At 38.6% G+C, this 19,653-nt stretch overlaps 1 protein-coding gene across 3 annotated transcripts in view; it reads right to left on the bottom strand.

The window, feature by feature from the left end:
* Window positions 1-19,653, bottom strand: part of Iws1 (interacts with SUPT6H, CTD assembly factor 1) — a 43,291-nt gene that overhangs the window by 12,077 nt on the left and 11,561 nt on the right. For 2 of the 3 annotated variants that reach the window (XM_085700017.2, XM_048442551.3), the window contains exons 3-13: window positions 17,915-18,818; window positions 14,386-14,578; window positions 13,711-13,768; window positions 13,222-13,319; window positions 11,161-11,311; window positions 9,943-10,025; window positions 7,910-8,039; window positions 6,964-7,081; window positions 6,140-6,251; window positions 5,446-5,502; window positions 3,565-3,676 (exon numbers count right to left, since the gene is read on the bottom strand). In XM_085700017.2, the coding sequence (XP_085556143.2) occupies window positions 3,565-3,676; window positions 5,446-5,502; window positions 6,140-6,251; window positions 6,964-7,081; window positions 7,910-8,039; window positions 9,943-10,025; window positions 11,161-11,311; window positions 13,222-13,319; window positions 13,711-13,768; window positions 14,386-14,578; window positions 17,915-18,818 (2,016 nt within the window). Of the gene's footprint in view, window positions 1-3,101; window positions 3,262-3,564; window positions 3,677-5,445; window positions 5,503-6,139; window positions 6,252-6,963; window positions 7,082-7,909; window positions 8,040-9,942; window positions 10,026-11,160; window positions 11,312-13,221; window positions 13,320-13,710; window positions 13,769-14,385; window positions 14,579-17,914; window positions 18,819-19,653 lie in introns of all 3 variants that reach the window. The other variant, XM_048442554.3, reaches the window with a different exon arrangement.

Raw genomic sequence — 19,653 nt, forward strand, 5'->3', positions numbered from 1 at the left:
GCTGGGAATAAATGACTGTTCAGATGTCAGCCATAAATGGGAGAGCTGTATCAACACCCCCAGGCTCAGGGAACACAGAGGAAGAGGGGATGGAAAGCATGTAAGAGCCAAAGGATGGGGAGGAATGCTGTGAAATACTACCTTTTGAACATAGATGGTTGTTGTACACATGAGCTCATTGCAGCTATGGGTACCTGCCCAAGGTTAAGCCAACAGGATCGGTCAGCATTCCAGCAGACAGTATAAACTGGACTCAATGAATTACAAAAACTACATATAAATAAGCAATAGTGAGATGGCTCAGTGGGTAAAGGCACTTTCTGCCAAGCCTGATGACCTGAGATTGATTCCCAGAACCTATGTAGTAGAGTACTCTGACATTCATAGATACACTGTGACACACACACACACACACACACACACACACACGCACATGGACAAACACAAGTAAATTTAAAAAATTAAAACCAAAAAACTATAAGGAGAAGAGATGAAGGTCAGAAGGTATAGGGCTATCCGGAAGGATAAGGGAGGGGATGTTGGAGGGTGAGTGATAGGAAGATACTCTGTATACATGAATGAAATTGGCAAAAAATAAATAAGATATTAAAAAAAAGAACAGTAAATGATTAGAGAGACAGGTGTTTTTCTTTTACTTCTCCCCATATATTTACTATTAAATCACTTTCAAAGCTATTGTCTCAAAAACACTAAAGAAGGTAAGCTGGAGACTGTCTTGAAGTTGTGCACTGTGAGCCTTCTTCTGAGTCCATTCATGGACTCAGCCTCACCCTAACATGAAGCTATTTCATCACTAGCCAAGGAACAAGCTTTCTATGGCAATCTTCAAGTTTTCTAGGAATATCCCAATTTTAAACATTATTCAATGTGCTGGTACTCTCAGCACAAAAATTTACTGTCAAATGAGAACAAGCTGTACTACCAGCAACACATCTCCTAGCCTTCCTTTCATTTTTGTACAGGGAGTTGGTGGAGGTCTTACTGCTCAAATCCCTGGTAACCACCTGACTCCCTGAAGCTCTCCATACCAAGCTGGACTTCTCTTTGCTCATTCCCAGGATCTTCCCTAACAGTCTGCACCCTACAGGATCTGTTTGGCATCAGCATCAGGGACACAGCCAGACTACTCTTGAGCATTGCATATATGCAGCCTGCAAGGTGCTCAATGAGCTAAGTTTCATCACAGACATCCAGTACCTAAACATGTCAAATCCAATGATCTTCATTTCCCAATTCATCAATTCTGTAAACATTCCTTTGGACATTAGGAAAGCCATAATGTTTTATCAAGAAAGAGAGAGGGGGAAAAAAGCCTGTAGAACACTAGCAAAGAGCGTTTGCTAAAAAAAAACAAAACAAAACAAGGGGTGAGGTACAAATGAGAACATATTAAATTACAAAGAATGGGAGTCAAATGGAATTTTCCATGTTAAGTTAAAACCAAACCTTCAAACTCAAGTTATAAGAGCATGATCACGCTGCAGACTGAAAATATTTAAAAAGGTTAATGTTTTGCATGCATAAAAAGTAAAAAGCAATACTCCAAAATGTTAGTGTTAACTTACAGCAAAGTACAAGTTCTATTACTTTTACCTGTAATGCCTGTATTTAAAACTTTACACAAAAAAAGGCATTGCCTCCACTTTACTTTTTTTATTTTTTAAAGTCCCTCCCAGCATTCAGAAATAGATGATTCTGTGAGTTTGAGACCAGTGTGCTCTGCAGAGCAAATTTTGGGTCAGCTGAAATTTTGTCTCTCAAAATAGTTTTAAAATTCAGAAATAAACAAATTAGTATATATTCACATAAACCACCAAGACTATTACACATAAAAACGATAAATCTCCAATGTGGATTAATAAGGAGAAACGAACAAAATGACATGCCCCTCTGGCTGACAGAGCTACATTTTGGCAATCTCTATAAATATCAACAAATTACGACTAGAAAGACAGGAAGGGAGCTCTCCCTTCCACTGAGAAAAATGACAGCTATCTCCTACCCCTGAGGGTATATATGGGATCCTAGCCACCACCAACAGCAGACGGGCACACAGCCCCTAGAAACATGGAATGTGCTTCCGGAGCAGACTAGACAACAAACTTTTATTACATTTTCATGGCTGCATTGCCATTTCCATTTTTCAAAAACAAAAGTACTAGGAAAGGAAATATGAATATGAATAAGGTGGCTAAAACGAGGGATGATACAATAAGAAACAAGAAACAGGTAATAAAGGGATATCAAGGAGAAGTGAACACTGATTTAGATATGGAGCAAACTAGAAAAAAGGAAGTTCAGGAAGATGTCCTCTGCATAAAATGAACACCTTTTATTTATTTTCAGTAGTTAACTGCACGGTCATAACAGTGTCAAGCAGCAGGAACGTGAGTGTACTGAGGGAAGCTGAGGAAGAAGCACAAAAGGAGCAACAGACACTGTAGCCAGCAGCAAAGTGTTTTCCTGATCTCAATGTCAGTGGCTTATGAGCAGGTGATGAAGACCTGTTGAATACACCTACATACCTAGTAAAAGGTTTTATGTAATATATTCTTGATAAATGCTACCATGTCATTGGCTATAGGGAGAAAAAAGTCACTTCCTGTTCACTAACAAACCACTAAGCAGTTTGTATGACTGTAGTTCAGACTATGATTTTTGGGCCCAAATAAAAAAAAGTCTTTTTTTTCCAGCTAGTATGCCTTTAATCCCAGCACTCAGGAGGCAGAGGCAAGCATCTCCAAGGCCAGCCTGGTTTACAGAGTGAGTTCCAGGACAGCCAAGACTAAACAGAGAAACCCTGACTCAAAAAGACCAAAAAAATTCTTAAAAGGCTTAAAAAAAAAAAAAAAAAAGGGAATAAATCAGGAAAAACAAAATGTTTATTTGGAAAGTAATGATCTATTAGTCTCTAGGATACTGACAAAGAAGGGGACTTCAGTACCAACTCCTAAGGATTCAGAGGCCTTATGTTTCAGGATGCTGGCCAAGATCACCTTGGCTGACTAAAAAAGCACACACTTGTTTCCACTCTGCTGGCAACTCAAGCCCATGCACAGCTCATGCTTCCTTGGGAATACCTCTTGTATACACACTCTGGAGGGGCCAGGACTACAGTGGCATTCTGTTGCCTTCAATGCTGAACTTGACAGCACGGTGCATTTTGCTGAGCCTCTTCTGTTCTGCAAACCGCCTCTTATGCTTTTCCAACCGACTTAGGCCCTTTTTAAGAATACCAGGCTAGAAAGAATGGTTTGATGGGAGAAAAAGATTACCAAGAAACAGCATTTGGGTAATGTCTTCATTGATGATAGGGAAAGTGTCTATCCTGACAATTTCACATCAGATGGAGAGAAAGGGAGTAGAGGCTCTGAAAAAGCAGGTAAATTCTATTCTCATGACTCTTTACATGAATGAACAAATACCTGAGCGATCCCAAAACAGATCTTGTGAATCAAATAAGCCTAAACGGCTATAAACATTATTAAACTCAAAAAAAGAAGAAACAATTCCAGTGGTCTTGCTCTTCCTCTGCTCACTCACCCTGGATGACTCCATTTCTACATTCCACTTGGGTCTGACGACATAGTCCTTGTTGGATGGCATTGGGACTCTAGCACGGGCGCAGAAGCCAGGATCTCCAGGTCTAAGAGCCCTGAAGAAGGAAAGAAAAACTGCTTATTTAGCTGGCCACAGTAGAGCCTAAGTGAGATTTCAACCCTGTATTCCTAGATCCATTCCATTCAGCTGCAATGTTTCAAATCTTAACCAATAATGTCCTACCTCCCGTCATTCCATCACCAGACACACTGCTATAATGTATGCACTATCATTTAATGCCAATTTCCTCTTTATATGAATTCATTCTTCTCGGCTTCAAATGTGACCATGCCCTGTACTTTCCAAGGCTAGTTTCAAAAAAAACTTTGCTTTTAAATTTATGTGTTTGAAGCATTTGCCTTCATATATACACATGTACTACTAGAAAAGAAAGTCAGACCCCTTGGAACTGGAGTTACAAACAATGTGAGCCACAATGTGAGAGCTGGCAACTGAAAGTAAGATTTCTGCAATAACAGTAAGTGCTCTTGAGCCAGTCTCACCAACTCAAAGAGTACTCTGAATCCTAAGTTCTCTAACTAGTCTTAAGAGTCACTAGGAGATGAGGGGAAATGAGGTTGTCAAAGTGATCCTCCATTCTTGGAGAAAACTTGTGAGGTAACTACAAATTCCCTAGCAGTAATAGAGATTCCAGTATCTCTCTCAGTAGTAACAACTTTCCAAACTGTAGTTATCACAGTGAGGGTACTCACTGATACAATCTATTTACCTTATCGCCTTTACATTTCTCAGTTTACTTGGTTCATTTGTGCTTACATTTAGTTCTAGACAACGATGAAAAGAACCGAGCTACACTAAGGTCACAATTCTTCTGTCAGTGTCTGGGCATTTAAGCTAAGTTTTATTCAAAATTATTCTCATTTATGGTTTATATACATTGCTGTTCTGCCTGCATATCTGTGTGAGGGTGTGAGATCCCTGGAACAAGAGTTACAGACAGTTGTGAGCTGCCATGTATGTGAGTGCTGGGACTTGAACTCAGGTCCTTTGGAAGAGTAGCCAATACTCCAACCACTGAGGCATCTCTTCAGACCCAAGTCACTCAATCTTTAGGAACTCCCCAAAGGCTATGAGAAGAGCAGACTTACACCTTCTGGAAGTAGGGAGCAAACATCTACACTATCACCTCCAGGCTCTGTTCCAGTGTGTATGAACACATCTCTACTGGCTCCTCGGCTACACTTCTCTGCCAAACTGGTTAGTTCATTTCTTATTATAGACTGTAAATTGAACATTTTCCCCAACTATGGAGATAACCATCAAATCTGTGTCTAGTCTGACTAGACCCCATGGTGTTTCTAACAGTATCTCACTAAATATCTCAGTGAATAGCTTGAAAAGTAACTTATTAACCAATTTCTTCAAGTCTACTTACTCATCCTTAGTTAGTGGATGGTAGTATCGCTGTCTACATACTGAATGGAATCTTCCATTGTAAGCCAATTTCTCCCTGACACTCTGAAAATAGGACTGCACGCAAATGCACAAATCTTGGTCTACCTCCCTGCATGAAACTATACTTAACAACAGGGAAATGTTTAAGTTTCTTTTGTAAGCTTTAAGCTTTAAACTTAAAAAGCAATCTAGCACTTTGCAAGCACCAACAAAATACTTATTAAATGAACTATTTTCTTAATTTTTCAGAGCACCCAATACATTGTTTTGCAGTTATTCAATAAACATTAAAATGAAAAAAAATTACCCTTTGTCAATGGTAACACATAACTTAATACTGTTCTTATAATAAAGTAAAAAACAGAAATCCTCTATACATGCTAAGAAAAATCAAGACAAAACTCTTACTTTTCCTCTCCTGTCAGCACCTTCTCCAAGTCTCTTCGTGGTGTCTGACCACCAGTGCTGGAAAAAGAACAAACAGTGAGACACCTGGATCTTAAATTCTTACAACTAGGAAAAGCACATCAAAATATCAAATTTATACCATACTAAGTGCCTTTATATTGAATCATAGGAAGCACTTTTAAAAAACATTTTGTGTGTGTGTTTGTGTGCGCGTGTGTGTGTACGCGCATGAGGGTGTACAGTGGCAAAGGATAACTTCTCTTTCTGACTTAACTTGGGTTCTTGGTATCTCTCAGGTCGCCAGACTCTCACAGCAAGTGCCTTTACCTTTAGAGTCTGAGAACTTTACCTTGCTTGCCTGAGAACTTGTAATTCTTTTAAAGGTTATTATTCACCTTAATATTCATTCATGCAGTATGTTTCATTACAGGTGTTCTACACAAGCTATACTTGCTACCGATAACCCTGCCCACCCAGGACGTATCCAGAATACTGATAGATTGAACCAATATTTTTTTCTCCTAGGGTTTTGAAACTGGTACTGAAACTTGTTTTTTGCAAATGGCTAAAATACTACAATCTCTAGCACTCCAGTACTGTGAGGGAACACACTCCATTCAGCTGTCACAGAAAGGACTGCCCCACACACTGCTACATTAAATTACACTTGTGCATCATATCTGTTCCCTCATACCTGCTCATTCTTCGCCGCTGAGGCATCTGTTCTAGATCTCTCTGCTCCCTTTCTTCTCTTGTCATTCCTTTATAGTTGGAGGTAAGTCCAAATATAGGCCGAGACCACTCATCTGTAGTAAAACAATAATTTAGTTCATAAAATAGTATTTCTCCTGAGTTTTTAAATAATCATACCCTAGTATTGGGCAATATTATTTATAGAGTATTATATAGAGTATTCCTTTTTAAAATGTGGAACACAGGAAGAATGAAAACAAACCTAGAGTTCATATCCGTATGTACTTTAGTTAGGATCTAGATTTCTCTGGCATACACAGGTAAGCATAAGAAAAGGTCTCAGAGGCTAACAACAGTGGCAGTAGCTAATAACTTCCTTGACAGTAATGCTCTCCACATATTCTCTCATTTAATCTTTATAGTAACCCAAAGAAAACAATTATTAAAATCCCTTTATTACAGAGGTGGATGGAGACCAAGCTTGAAGCTTAAGTCACTAGCTGAGGATTTGCAGGAAGGTGGTAGAGTCAACACCACGAACTAGGCATGGCTAGTTATAAGGCCTCCATTCTACCCTCTCCCACATTCTTGGTTCACAGCTAGAAGACATATGCTTTTAATCGCTATAGTAAATACTGGAAAACATTTAAATGAACAAGAGCATTTTAAGTATATGAGAAAAAAGTAATTGTGCATAGGCACTAAAATTCTTCCATTCCCCTTTGCTGAATCATTGTAAACAAATACTGGTAAAAATATAGTTTTTATATATGCACATCTTTCCCTCTATAGACATTAAACAAATAAAAAGCAAACTTTACATACTGATTAATTTCCCTGCCATATCCTTGTTGGACCTTGATTCCTTGGGGTGTTTATACAGATACATCACTGCTCGTCCAATTCCACTATGTTTCAGGGTCTCCTGGCTCACACTAGGTAGCTGGGGAACAAAAACACATACACGCATATTAATTACTCGGGAGCTAGGAGGCATGCTGATTTAGAGAGTTCCAAGGCCTCTTTTTTTTTGTTTACGTTAGAACTAATATAAAATTCCATTTTTAGAATCTAGGAAGACATAGAACATCCTTTGGGGCTGACATCAAAAGTCAAGGTTTCAGTATTTGTGAAGTAAGATATATAACAACGTGAGGAAATACCAATTATACATACTTATGAAGATAGCAGTTCAGCTCAGGCCTTGGACCTAAGCCTGAATCTATGAACACCCACCAGCTAGCTGCATGTCCTCTGATAAACCATTTAACTAGTCTTTGTGTCCTCATCTATAAAATGGAGGCATTACTCCTATCTTACAAGTTTATTGTGAAAGACAGATAAGCCAATACAGACAAAGAGCACCTAGCACAGTGTTAGGCACACAGGTTCTTCAGATGTTAAGCAGCTTGTCTAAGGTGTCCTAATCATACAAAAAGGGAACCCAACTAGAGATTCCAATTCAAGTTTATAATCTCTAAATGTAACACACTTTCTACTTCAAGTGCCTCTTGACATGCTCACTGCCAGACTGCTCTTCAAAGAAACCCATAGCTGCACTAAGAACTCTTTCCTTGAAAACTGCTGTCAACCAAATTTTGTAAGGTTTTTCTTTTTATGCTCATTTTATTAGGTACAGTCTCTTTTCCCAAAATTCCTTTTTTGGCAAGCTGTAGCAGAACAAATTTTTAAGTAAATGGTACAAAAAGACAAGTCTTGACTATAGAAACCATATTAGATATTTAATGAATTACACATTATCTGTGCTAACCTCTTGCAGAATCTTCAACAATTCTTCCCGAATCTTCAGTGCAGGCAAACTCCTATCTGGTAAAGGTGAAAGCCATTCTTTGATGGCAGACATCACACCACTGTCAATAAATGTTTCTTTAAGGTCCTGCCTGCAACAGTAATGATAATAATGATGAACACGATAATAATGCCAAGCCTATACCCTCTGATTTCACTTACAAAGTGATGCTTAAAAAAACTGCTTCTATGGGGCTGAAGAGATGGCTCAGCAGTTAAGAGCACTGACTGCTCTTCCAAAGGTCCTGAGTTCAATTCCCAGCAACCACATGGTGGGTCACAACCATCTGTAATGAGGTCTGGTGCCCTCTTACTAACCTGCAGGCATACATGCAGGCAAAATATTGAATAATAAATAAATAATTTTTAAAAACTGCTTTTAAAGAATTATTTATATACTCAATATTTACTTAACTCCTCTTTTAGTTTCAAAAGCAGCATAAAAGCTTACACTCAAAAGTAACTCACGAAGATATGCAGGTTTAATAAAATACATTAAAACTGGTATCAATGATAGTCAAAAAAATGAAGCCCAATTATTACAACTAAACAACAACAACAAACTACCTATATTTTGTTTCAGAGCGGGAAAAACAACTGTGCTATTCTCTCAGAAAACAAAGAAAATATAGCTTTCCTGAAGGGGGAACAATATCTCAATTGATTACCAATATTTAAATTCTGCTTTAGGCAATGGAATAAATTAGAAAATGTAACATATCTATGTGAAATCTGCAAAATAATTTTGCCTGTCAGAATGGAGAAAATCATTTTCAAACTGGCTCACTGGCATGCTAAGGCATTTCTTCAACTCCAAAACTAGGCTGTAACTTTATTCAGTGAGAAAACAAAGCTGCTTCTGACCGTGAGTAAACTAATCAAAGTATTTCTCAACAAGAATTTAGGAAGAGCATCATTAAAGCAGAGCAATGACTGTGATGTACAAGTCAAATAATTCTGTACAAAATGAGCTCCAGGCAGCATCTCCCAAGATTTGCTGTTTCCTACTACCTTGGGAAAAATAGATGAAAATTTACAAGGCCTCAATTGTCTACAAAGAATAAAGTTAGTAAATTTCCAGGTTTTCTTTAATATTACCAGTTTTCTGTTTGTAAAAAGTACTAAGTTTTAAAAAAAAAAAATTATGAGCCGGGCAGTGGTGTTGCACACCTAGCGGCCCTCAGAAGGCAGAAGCAGGTGGCTCTCTGTGAATCTGAAGCCAGCCTGGACAGCCAGGGCTACATAGTGCTTACAATGCACTTCCTGTTTACTTAGGTAATATTATATCCTTCTAAAGTCTTTGATGAAGTTGAAATATATAGTTATAGTTTTCCTTAGTTATGATAAAAGATAAATAGACATAAATATAACTAATTCTTGCTTGATAACTGTTTTGTTGTATGTAATTTTACTATGTTGAAGTTGAAGCCTTTCTTTTTTTGTTTAAGCAAAAAAGAGGAAATGGTGTAGGAGATCCTTTTGTCTATGTGTTGCTTTCATTGGTTGAATAAAGAAACTGCCTTGGCCTCCTGATAGGGCAAAACTTAGGTAGGCAGAGTAGACAGAACAGAATGCTGGAAGAAGGAGAGAGAACCGCCAAGGAGCTGCCAAAATCAGAATGCTAAATCTTTCCTGGTAAGCCATGACCTCGTGGTGATACACAGATTAGCAGAAATGGGTTAAATCAAAATGTGAGTTAGCCAATAAGACGCTAGAGCTAATGGGTCAGGCAATATTCAAATGAATACAGTTTCTATGTGATTATTGAGTGGAAGCTAGCCAGGCAGGACGGGACAACAAGCAGCCAGATCCTCCTGTTACAGTGTAGCTCTAGCTGACCAGGAACTCATTCTGTTGACTAGGCTGGCCTTGAAATCAGAGATCTGCCCTGCCTCTGCCTCTAGAGTGCTGGGATTAAAGGATTGCACCACCACTACCCACGTTGAATATCATTTTATTAAAAGGATTTCTTTTCCAGGAAAACAAAATACTCACTTTTTAAGGTGCATAACCACGGTAGGCAACAAGGTTAATTTTTTCAGTGCTGGCTTCTTTTGATTATTCAATTGCCTGTCTTCCTATTCAGAAAACAGAATACCCCCCCAAAAAAGGCTTTAAAATAAAGCAATATTAACTTTTAATATACAATAATAACAACTACTACAATTCTGAACCTTAAAATAATTATTCAAAGGAAATGTAATTTTTCTGAAAGAAAGGAGGAGTTGTTTTACACAAAGCCAAACTCCTAATCTGTCCAGTCAATCAAACCCACAAATATTGTTACATTACGTTTTCATGATCAGAACTGAGAGACAACTTCATTTATAGTACTAAAAAGTTTTCCAAGCTTTTGGAATTCATTCAAGGAACAGTATATAGCTGTGAAAGTCTGGTTTATCTTCAAGAATTATCTTCCATAAGCAAGGAAAGTATGGCCTATTAACAAAAAATATTACTTGGGTAATTTCTACTTTTTTTTTAATTAGAAAAAAAATACTAAATTCTACAAATATACAATAGCATATCCAATGTACATTTCAACAAACACAGGGTTGTTCATTTAACTAAAGATCTACCTATTTCTCTTGTCACACTCGAACTGTTTCAAATAAAGCCAAGACAGATCATCAAACCCCATGGAATATCTCAGCAAGGGGCTGGTGGTGAAGCTGAGTGGTAGAGCACTTGCTTTTGGCTGCCAAGTGCCTGGGGGTTCAGTTCCCAGCATCTCAAAACAAAAAACAAAAGCATCTCTGCAAATTCTCAAGGATCAGAATCAGTTTTTAAACACATTTGCCAATTTTCAATAATTCAATAGATATATATCTATTTCCAAATTATTGGAATATATATTCCAGTACAATGAGTCAGCTACAATCTATTGATCAGGGGTAAAACAAGTGACTTTTTAGCATATTTTGTATTTAAATAGACATCAACCTTGGTAGTGGACCAAGGTAGCTATGACAGCAAACCTCCCATTCACTTAAAAAAAAAAGATTCATTTTTACTTAACTTTTTTTTCTAACCATTAAGCTAAACTTTGAAAATTAAGATTATTTATAGGATTAAAATTTAGCAAGTACATACTTTATCACAAAAAGCAACAAATCTTTTACAGCAGTCTAAAGTTAAACATTTAAGGAAAAAAGATACCACACCATCAATCTTGTGGGGAAAGAAGGCAGTAACTAGGAAGTGACATCCTACCTCAGCAGCTTCATTCATCTTTACAATCATGGCACTTACAACATCATCTGCATCACTAATAAAAGTGCCCCCATCTCGATTTCGCCTACGTTTGCCAGACATGTTCTTTTTTCGTTGTAACATCATCTCAAAATCCGACAGAAAGTCCATACTAGGAAGTAACACACACAAAAAATCAAGTTCTTTAATCATACACCTTCTTTAACTACAATTAAGAACATCAAATTGTCTAATCTTGTGTCAAAGAAGTGATACTTTTGTTTTGTTTTGAGACAGGGTCTCTATACATAGCCCTGGCTGTCCTGGCTGACCTCTAACTCACAGAGATCCACCTGCCTCTGCCTCCCGAGTGCTGGGATTAAAGGTGTGTACCACCATGCTTGGCAAAGTGCTACTTTGCTGTATGAATTTAGCAGTTACTGTATCCAGGGTAGATATTAGAATGAACAGCTGTTTTTTAAAAGTACTTTGACCTTGAAGAATCCTCATGGAAAACAGCAATTGTTTTGCTTAAGGAGTATTGCAGCCACCCCAGAACTTTGGTCTTATATTATTGTGTACTGCAAAAGATACATAATAATGGACTGGGGAGAGGGCAGGCAATGATACTTTCCTTTAGAGAGACACACAGATTAGGGACCTTGGTATGAGGAAATACTTGTGTGTAACAATCAATAAATATGCCTTTGTACAGCTGTTGGAGAGGGGTTCAGTCCATGAGAGAGGCTGGACTTTCCTGCTGACACATAGGCATTAAAATTTCATCTTGGGCATAGGATCAAACTAGATCCTCTGAATGTGGGTGACAGTTGCATAGCTGGGGCAGACTGCAGGGCCACTGGCAGTGGAACAAGGATCTATCCCTACTGCTTGTACTGGCCTTTGGGGAACCCATTCTCTTTGGAGGAATACCTTGTTCAGTTTAGATACAGTAGGGAGGGCCTTGGACCATTCCCAAAGCAATGTGCCTTACCCTCTCTGAGGAGTAGATGGGGGGTAGGAAGGGTATGTGGAGGAATTGGGAGGAGGGAAGGGAGTGGAAACTGGGACTAGTATGTAAAATTAAAAAGATAGTTTGTTTTCTTTTTTAAAAATACTCATCTTGGAATGCCTTCTTTCTTCAACCAACCTGCGCTACACGATACATCCCGACACTACTTTTTAAAAAAGCTCAAATATGCATAACTTACTACAATAATGAACCTTACACTTCATATCCAGTTCTTGCTCTGAACTACTGATAAATATTAACACAAACAGGCCCAAGATTTTTATATGCCACACTTACAACTGTCATCTATGAGCTTGAGAACAAACATTTCAAATCTTTGGTTAGGAGCACATTCAGTTGAGGTGAACTACTTTTTTGGGAATAGAAAATGTTCAATTATTTGAATGCTTTGTCTTATGAACCATGACTATGAAAAAAGAAACAACGACCACTTTTTAGTAATGAAGAGCACAACTTAAAACAAAGTGATTACATGTACGCTAAGTGCCTGGCCTTTATAGCTATCATTACTTACACTTGAGAGGGTTACCTCACTCTGCCACATACTAATACATTCAAATTTCTCAAAGTAGCACCTAAATTCTGCTTCTTAATTCTTGCACATCACTGAAAGCATAATCTTCACAACTGTGAACAGTGGTTATCACCCCATTCGTGGCATCATCTTTTTCTGGACACGGTTCACAATTATTTTAACAGAAGTTAAGCAGAGTATAATTAAGAAACATTTCTGTATTTACTTTAGATTTGCTTCCCCTGCCACCCAAAATGAACTTTTTTCCTCAAAATTTTTTATATTAAGTTATTTTTCAGTAGAGTTTATCTTATAAGAAATAAATTAGAAATATCATATAATTTAAGACACCTGAGCACAAAGCAAATAACAGCGAACATCTCATTGACAGTATATTGAGGAGGTGAAGGAGAAATAAGAAACATACTCTTCCAAGTCTGGGAACCTAGATGAGAAACAGGAAAGCTCAACAGTCTCCACCTTCACCTTTCTTAGTTTGGTCGAACTTTCTTAAAACCAACACAAAAACACTCACTGCTTTCCTCTTTTGATGTTATCATCAGAGTCTGAGTCTTCAGCTTCTTTCAGCTGTGTTTCATTCTTCTCTTCCTCCAAATCCTCTTGGTTAAAACCCTAAAGGTACAGTGCGTTAGCTCAGCTATCATAACCACCCTACAGATTTCCTTCTTCAAACAATTCCCAACTTTTCACATTAAATAATATAGCCACGAAGGACAAAGAGTACTGAACAGGTATCAAGAGCGGTATAGCAAAAGCTCCCCCCTTGGCCACTGGTGTGGGAATCTGTTTTGTTCCAGGAAGCACTCCCATGCTTTAGTCTTTTATCATACAAATGTCAGCATACTATTCAGAGGGTAGGAGATACTGACCTGCATTTTCCAAATTCTCTAACCTGAAATCCTTTTATTCTTTGTAAGGCTTTGTACTATTTCACTGTATTCGAGAACTGCTACCACAAAAACAAAACAATGCAATTAAAACAATAGTCCTATCTTAAACTTACTGTAAATTCCTCTTCCTCTTCATCACCAGATTCTCCAAATATATCTGCAATAAGATTTCTAGAAAACCAAATATAAAACCACCCATCAGCTTTCTTACACTTGCATACGTATCATTTTACAAACAAGGTATTTATAGATAGTAAAATGTGCAGACCTTAGGCACAAAGGTCAACGAGCTTTAACAAACATAAGCACTCATATAACCAGTGCCCTAAGCAAAGAAGCCTATTTCTCTAGACATTTCCTCATAGCCTTTTCTCATGTAGCACTCAACCCACAGGTGAGGGCATTTTGTTTCATTTCCAACACTCTACTGACTGTGCCACATCCTCAACCCCTTACAGCCCTTTTAAATAAGCCTTCCACCACCAAGACCCAGAGGTAACATGATCACTGACCCCAGCACCATGAATTTTGCTCTTATAAACATCACATAAATGGAGCCATAACACACTCATTTCAATCTCCTCAGTCAACATATTGAGACCCATTCGTGTTGTAGTGTAGTAATACCTCAGCACTGACCCTGACCCCGAGACCCACTTGTAGTGTACAATACTTCAGCACAGATATCCTAAAGCCAAAGCCAAGCAGCTAGGCAGCTGAGGTCTTGTACCTCATCAAGTCCCTCTTCACTACTGGAGAACCCTGGAAACTCCCTTGTTCTCACTTACTCTTCTTCATTGCCTGATTCACTGTCACTCCCAAATAGGTCCTTCTCTTCATTCTTCTTTCCAGATGATTCTTCTTTCCCTCCTTCTTCTTCACTGTCAGATGCTGCTGTCTTCTCTCTTTTACTTGACTTGTCTGATACAACATCACTATCAGAGTCGTCAGCATCAGAGACAACTCGACTCTTCTTTGCCGCTGTTAGAAAATACAATCACTTGGGTTATTTTGTTATATATTACTAAGTATAACAGGCTGTGAAAAAGTGAGCACTGGGAAAAAAATAAAATAGCTAATACAGGAATTAGAAAAAGAAGAAAGTTCCCAAAAATTGGTGTAACTCAGTAGTAGAGTACTTGCCTAGCAAGCACAAGGTCCTGAGGTTCTATTCTCAGCATCAAAAACATACAAACAGGTACACCGATAGTCATTTTACACATTTTCTGCTGCTTTACCTAGGAAGGAGTGGCTAAATGATAAAGATTTTAATGTAAGCAAGGATCAGTGGCCACCTTTCCTTTTGAAGGACCACGGAAAATTAATAGTCTGCCTGGCAGAACGTGCATCCTTTCTGTGCTGCGCAGCCTTCAACCTAAACTGTGTATCCCCCATGTTCCTTATGGCAGTATCAGACTTCTGAATAAGATGGTGGACCTGAGGCTGTTTCTGTAAAAACTAGTGAAACACAGATTTAAATAAGAAAAAGCTGACTGTACCTCAACAAGAGAAATAAAAGAAAAGCTTGGGAAATCTTTTTCCTAAGACAGGACATGGCTCTGGAAGGAACAGGAACAAAGACAAAGAATACAGAGCAGCCAGCCAAACCCATGTTAGATGAAGTAAGCTAGATGAAAGACAGGTAGCCATACCCTCAGGACAGTCTACAGCTCTTATGAGCCCCCAAATCTTTTGGGGTTTAAGACAAAGATTCTTCCAACGGAAGGGAAACCCAAGAATAATCACAGGGCAATAGCCAGGCATAATCTTGAGAGAGAATCTATTGTTACTGAGCTACCAACAGGGGCTTGAAATCAGGAACATCCATAGGTCTGGGAGTTGCTGTTTGGCTTGCCACCACCCTTGCAGGAGGGAAGGCCCAGAGAGGCAGTGGTGAACAGGAAGAAGAGCTGGATCATAATGGACCAAAGGGTGTAGACAGCAGAAGGCTGCATCAGGCTAGGAAGTGCACAAGGAAAGACAGGGAAAGGGAACAGATCTCATCACTGAGAAGTACCCCAGAGTCTAATAGCTCTGAGCCAGAGGACAGTGAATAGATCAAAGTCTGGAATCATCTATCTGTTGTTCCAGATATTCGGGGTGTACTTGATAGAGACAGCTGCATCTGTCCAGCAGTGTGACCAGTACTCAGGAGGCCTTAAAAATGAGAAGTTGGCCTGGCAGTGGTGGAGTGCGCCTTTAATTCCAGAACTAGGGAGGCAGAGGCAGGTGGATCTGAGTTCTGTGTTCAAGGCTAACCTGATATACAGAGTTCTAGGACTGCCAAAGCTACACAGAGAAATCCTGTCAAAAAACAAAAAAAAACAAAAAAACAAAACAAAAAAAACAAAAACCAGAAACAGTGAAAAAAAAATTCAGTGCTGCGGTTGCTTTCCACACTGCCTTCCCCACTCCAAGCTAAAACAGTCAGTCTGATGAGTCTGGTAAGATTGCAAGAATCTACCCAGTCCACAAAACGTATATATACCATATATGCAAAGATCAGGCCAGTTAGAGACTCTGATACACCAAAATGAAAAACTGAAGACAACTCTGGTAGACACAAGACACACAAACTCAGAACACACACAGCATAAACTAAGTTCAACTGACCGACCCTCTCCTGTGCATAGAAGTGGCAATCTTCAATTTTCAAGGAACCATAAAGAAACTACATCCATACAGCAACTTGTTTCATGTAATTTTTTTCTCCTGCACACTTAAGCAGGATTTTTTTTTACTGTACTGAATTTTTAATTCTGGTTATCCCCATTTATATTTTCATTTAATTTGCTTATGCATTTTTACTACCATTCTTGAACAAAATTTTTTCTTTTCCTTAGTTTCATATTTTTCTGTTTGACCTTTGTCTCTGTCTTTCCCCATCCCATCATTAGTAGTATTTTGGTTTTACCTTATTGGCTTAAAAAAAAAAAACAAAAAAAATTTAAAATTCCCATTCTTACATTTATCTAATTTTGTTTTTAAAGGTTTTTATTACTAAAGTGTTAGTTTTCTTTTAAGTTTTTCTCTAATTTCTTATTCTTTTGTCTTCCTCTATAAAATATCATCAGCTTTCCTCTATTATGCCTTATTTCTCTTTTCCTCTCCTTCCCTGCCTTCCTTTCCCCACTGATCATTTCCACACTTGCCCTGGATAATTTCTAACTTCACAGATCACTCCACGGTAGTTATGTCATTGTGTCTTCTGCCCACTGCTGTATTAGGTACAAGGGCTAAATTTAAGCCTCTTTCTAGATCTTGTGTGGTCTGATAATGTCACTGCTACAGCAGTCTGTCTCCTTCTCACTTACTGAGACGGGACTGAGCCTTCGAGAGCAGACTGCTCAGTAAAATGATTTCCACCCCAATGAAAAAAAGATATCTAAACCAGTAAGTACATAAATCACAAAAATACAAGAAATGTGAAAAAGCAAGGCCACATAATTCAACTAACAATATCAAAAGGTACTGAAGCAGCTAAAATGACAGACAAAAATTCCAAAACCTTTTTCATAAAAATGATCAATAATCTGGAAGGATACAAAGCATAATAAATTTAATCCACTCCCAGAGAACAGAGTCAGCAACACACTTGGGTAAAAGTCTACAAAATAGATGAGAAATCTGAATGGAAAAAGCAATACAGAAGAAAAAGCAAGAACATTGAGATTTTAGGTTGGGGAGGGATGTTGGAAACAAAAACTCAATGAATCAAATTATATGACCGTATGTACAGTATTTTCTCCTGCAACAACTGTCACTACAAAGGAATATATAGACAAGTTGCACAAAAAGATATTAAGTAAAAAGTATTAACTGTGAAAATGGAATCTGAGGCAGCAAAGACTAACAGTCCGCAGAGTTACAGTCTCTAAATAGAATCCCTCCAAACCCTGCTGGATGTGAGCATTCAACAATGTGTAACAGCTAACAAAGGACTTCTAAGGCTCAGTTCCTGTCCCAGTGAAATGTGAACTAGCAGTCACAGAGGACCCCAGCCAGGGAGGAATTTTTTTCTTCAGTGGTAGAGCCACAGTAAGGTACATGACTTCTAATTAAACTCATTTGGTTACAAAAACAAGACAAAAACAAAAAATATCCATAAAAAATAAAAAGATATGAGGGGAGTAGTGAGAGTAGGATATGACAGGATACTGATGTTAAGTATGATTAAAAAATACTATGTATTTCTATGTGAAAAGGCTATAATGAAATTAACATCACAATGCACACTAAAATATAGCAGAAAAGGATCACTATTTCAGTTATAAATACAGACAGAAAGAAAAGCTACAGCCTAATAAACTTCCTTACATGCTTTTTCTTCATCGTCACTATCAGAAAGCACAGTAGCCTTCCGCTTTGCTACTTTCTCATCCCCCTCCTTTTCTTCATCTTCATCACTATCCAGTTTTTGCCTTTTCGGTTCTTCCTCCTCCTCACTGTCAGAGCTGTGGAGTCTTTTTCTGTCTGCATGGCCCTCTGACTCATTCTGCATTTCCGAATCTTCCCTCTTATTCTCTGTATCACTGTCATCTGACTCTGGCTTGTGTTTGGGTCTGGAGGCATCCTCGGCTTCCGAATCACTAGCAGGTCCTTTCTGAGGCTCCTCACTTTCTGAGTCGCTGACTCGGGGTTTGGGGAGCTCCTCACTTTCCGAGTCACTGGCCTGTGGCCTTGGAGGCTCCTCACTTTCTGAGTCGCTGACTCGGGGTTTGGGGAGCTCCTCACTTTCCGAGTCACTGGCCTGTGGCCTTGGGGGCTCCTCACTTTCTGAGTCGCTGATCCGAGGTTTGGGGAGCTCCTCACTTTCTGAGTCACTTATACGAGGTTTGGGAGGCTCCTCATTTTCTGAGTCACTGGCCTGGGGCCTTGGGGGATCTTCACTGTCCGACTCACTGACCTGAGGCTGTAGAGTGTCCTCAGCTTCAGAGTCACTGGCAGCATGCTTTCTAATCTCTTCCTTTTCTGAGTCACTTGCATGTCCATTAAGAAGCTCTTCATTTTCAGAGTCGCTCCCATGCTGGTTGATGTCTTCATTTTCAGAATCACTGGCAGGAGACTCTGCATGCTCCTCAGATTCAGAGTCACTGTCCTTTGTCCTGTGAAGTTCCTCACTTTCAGAATCACTGGCATTAAGATTGGAGGGCTCATCGTTCTCAGAGTCTGTTCCATTAAGTCTCTTGTTCAAGCCATCTTCTCGATCGCTAGTTTCATTCTGAAAACGTAAGAAAAAATTAGTAATGTCAAAAAGGTAATGTAACCTTTAAAAAAATTCCAATAATTTTTTAAAATGAAGGAATATATGTATACTTAAAGATTTTTCATCCTATACCAATAAAAAAACATCACTTTAAACTAAGGCCTGTCTGTGAAATGAACTCTCACAGTCTGGTCCCCAAAGACAAGTATAACAAAACCTGTATACTTAAAGATTTTTCATCCTATACCAATAAAAAAACATCACTTTAAACTAAGGCCTGTCTGTGAAATGAACTGTCACAGTCTGGTCCCCAAAGACAAGTATAACAAAACCTGTAAAGCATATTCCTACATGCAGAGATCTCTATGTTTAAAAACAGAGCCTTAATTCTTCATACAATTCTAATTACCCAAAGAAATAAAAACAAACACATAACTAAGTTTTTCACAAAGGTATAATCCCGAGTTCTATAAAACTTGCATTATTTTAAGGCGAAAAAAGCTTCATTATAAAAACTTTAATTATTCAAATGTCAAACAGCAAATTTACCCATGAAAATCTCAACCAACACAAAAGTAGTTTCTATTCTCAAAGCACCTATTAAAAGTCAGCATTATAGGTGGGCGGTGGTGGCACATGCCTCTAATCCCAGCACTCAGGAGGCAGAAGCAGGTGGATCTTTGTGAGTTCGAGGCCAGCCTGGGCTACAAGAGCTCCTGGACAGGCTCCAAAGCTATAGAGAAACCCTGTCTACAAACAAACAAACAAACAGGCCAGCATTATGTTTGGCTGTTTCCAGCTGGTTCACAGACTTTCTCTTCTTAACAAGTACTTTTCTGGCCAAGAAAAC

This window comes from Myodes glareolus, chromosome 13, assembly GCF_982192425.1.
Source record: "Myodes glareolus chromosome 13, mMyoGla1.1, whole genome shotgun sequence".
Lineage (NCBI taxonomy): Eukaryota > Metazoa > Chordata > Mammalia > Rodentia > Cricetidae > Myodes > Myodes glareolus.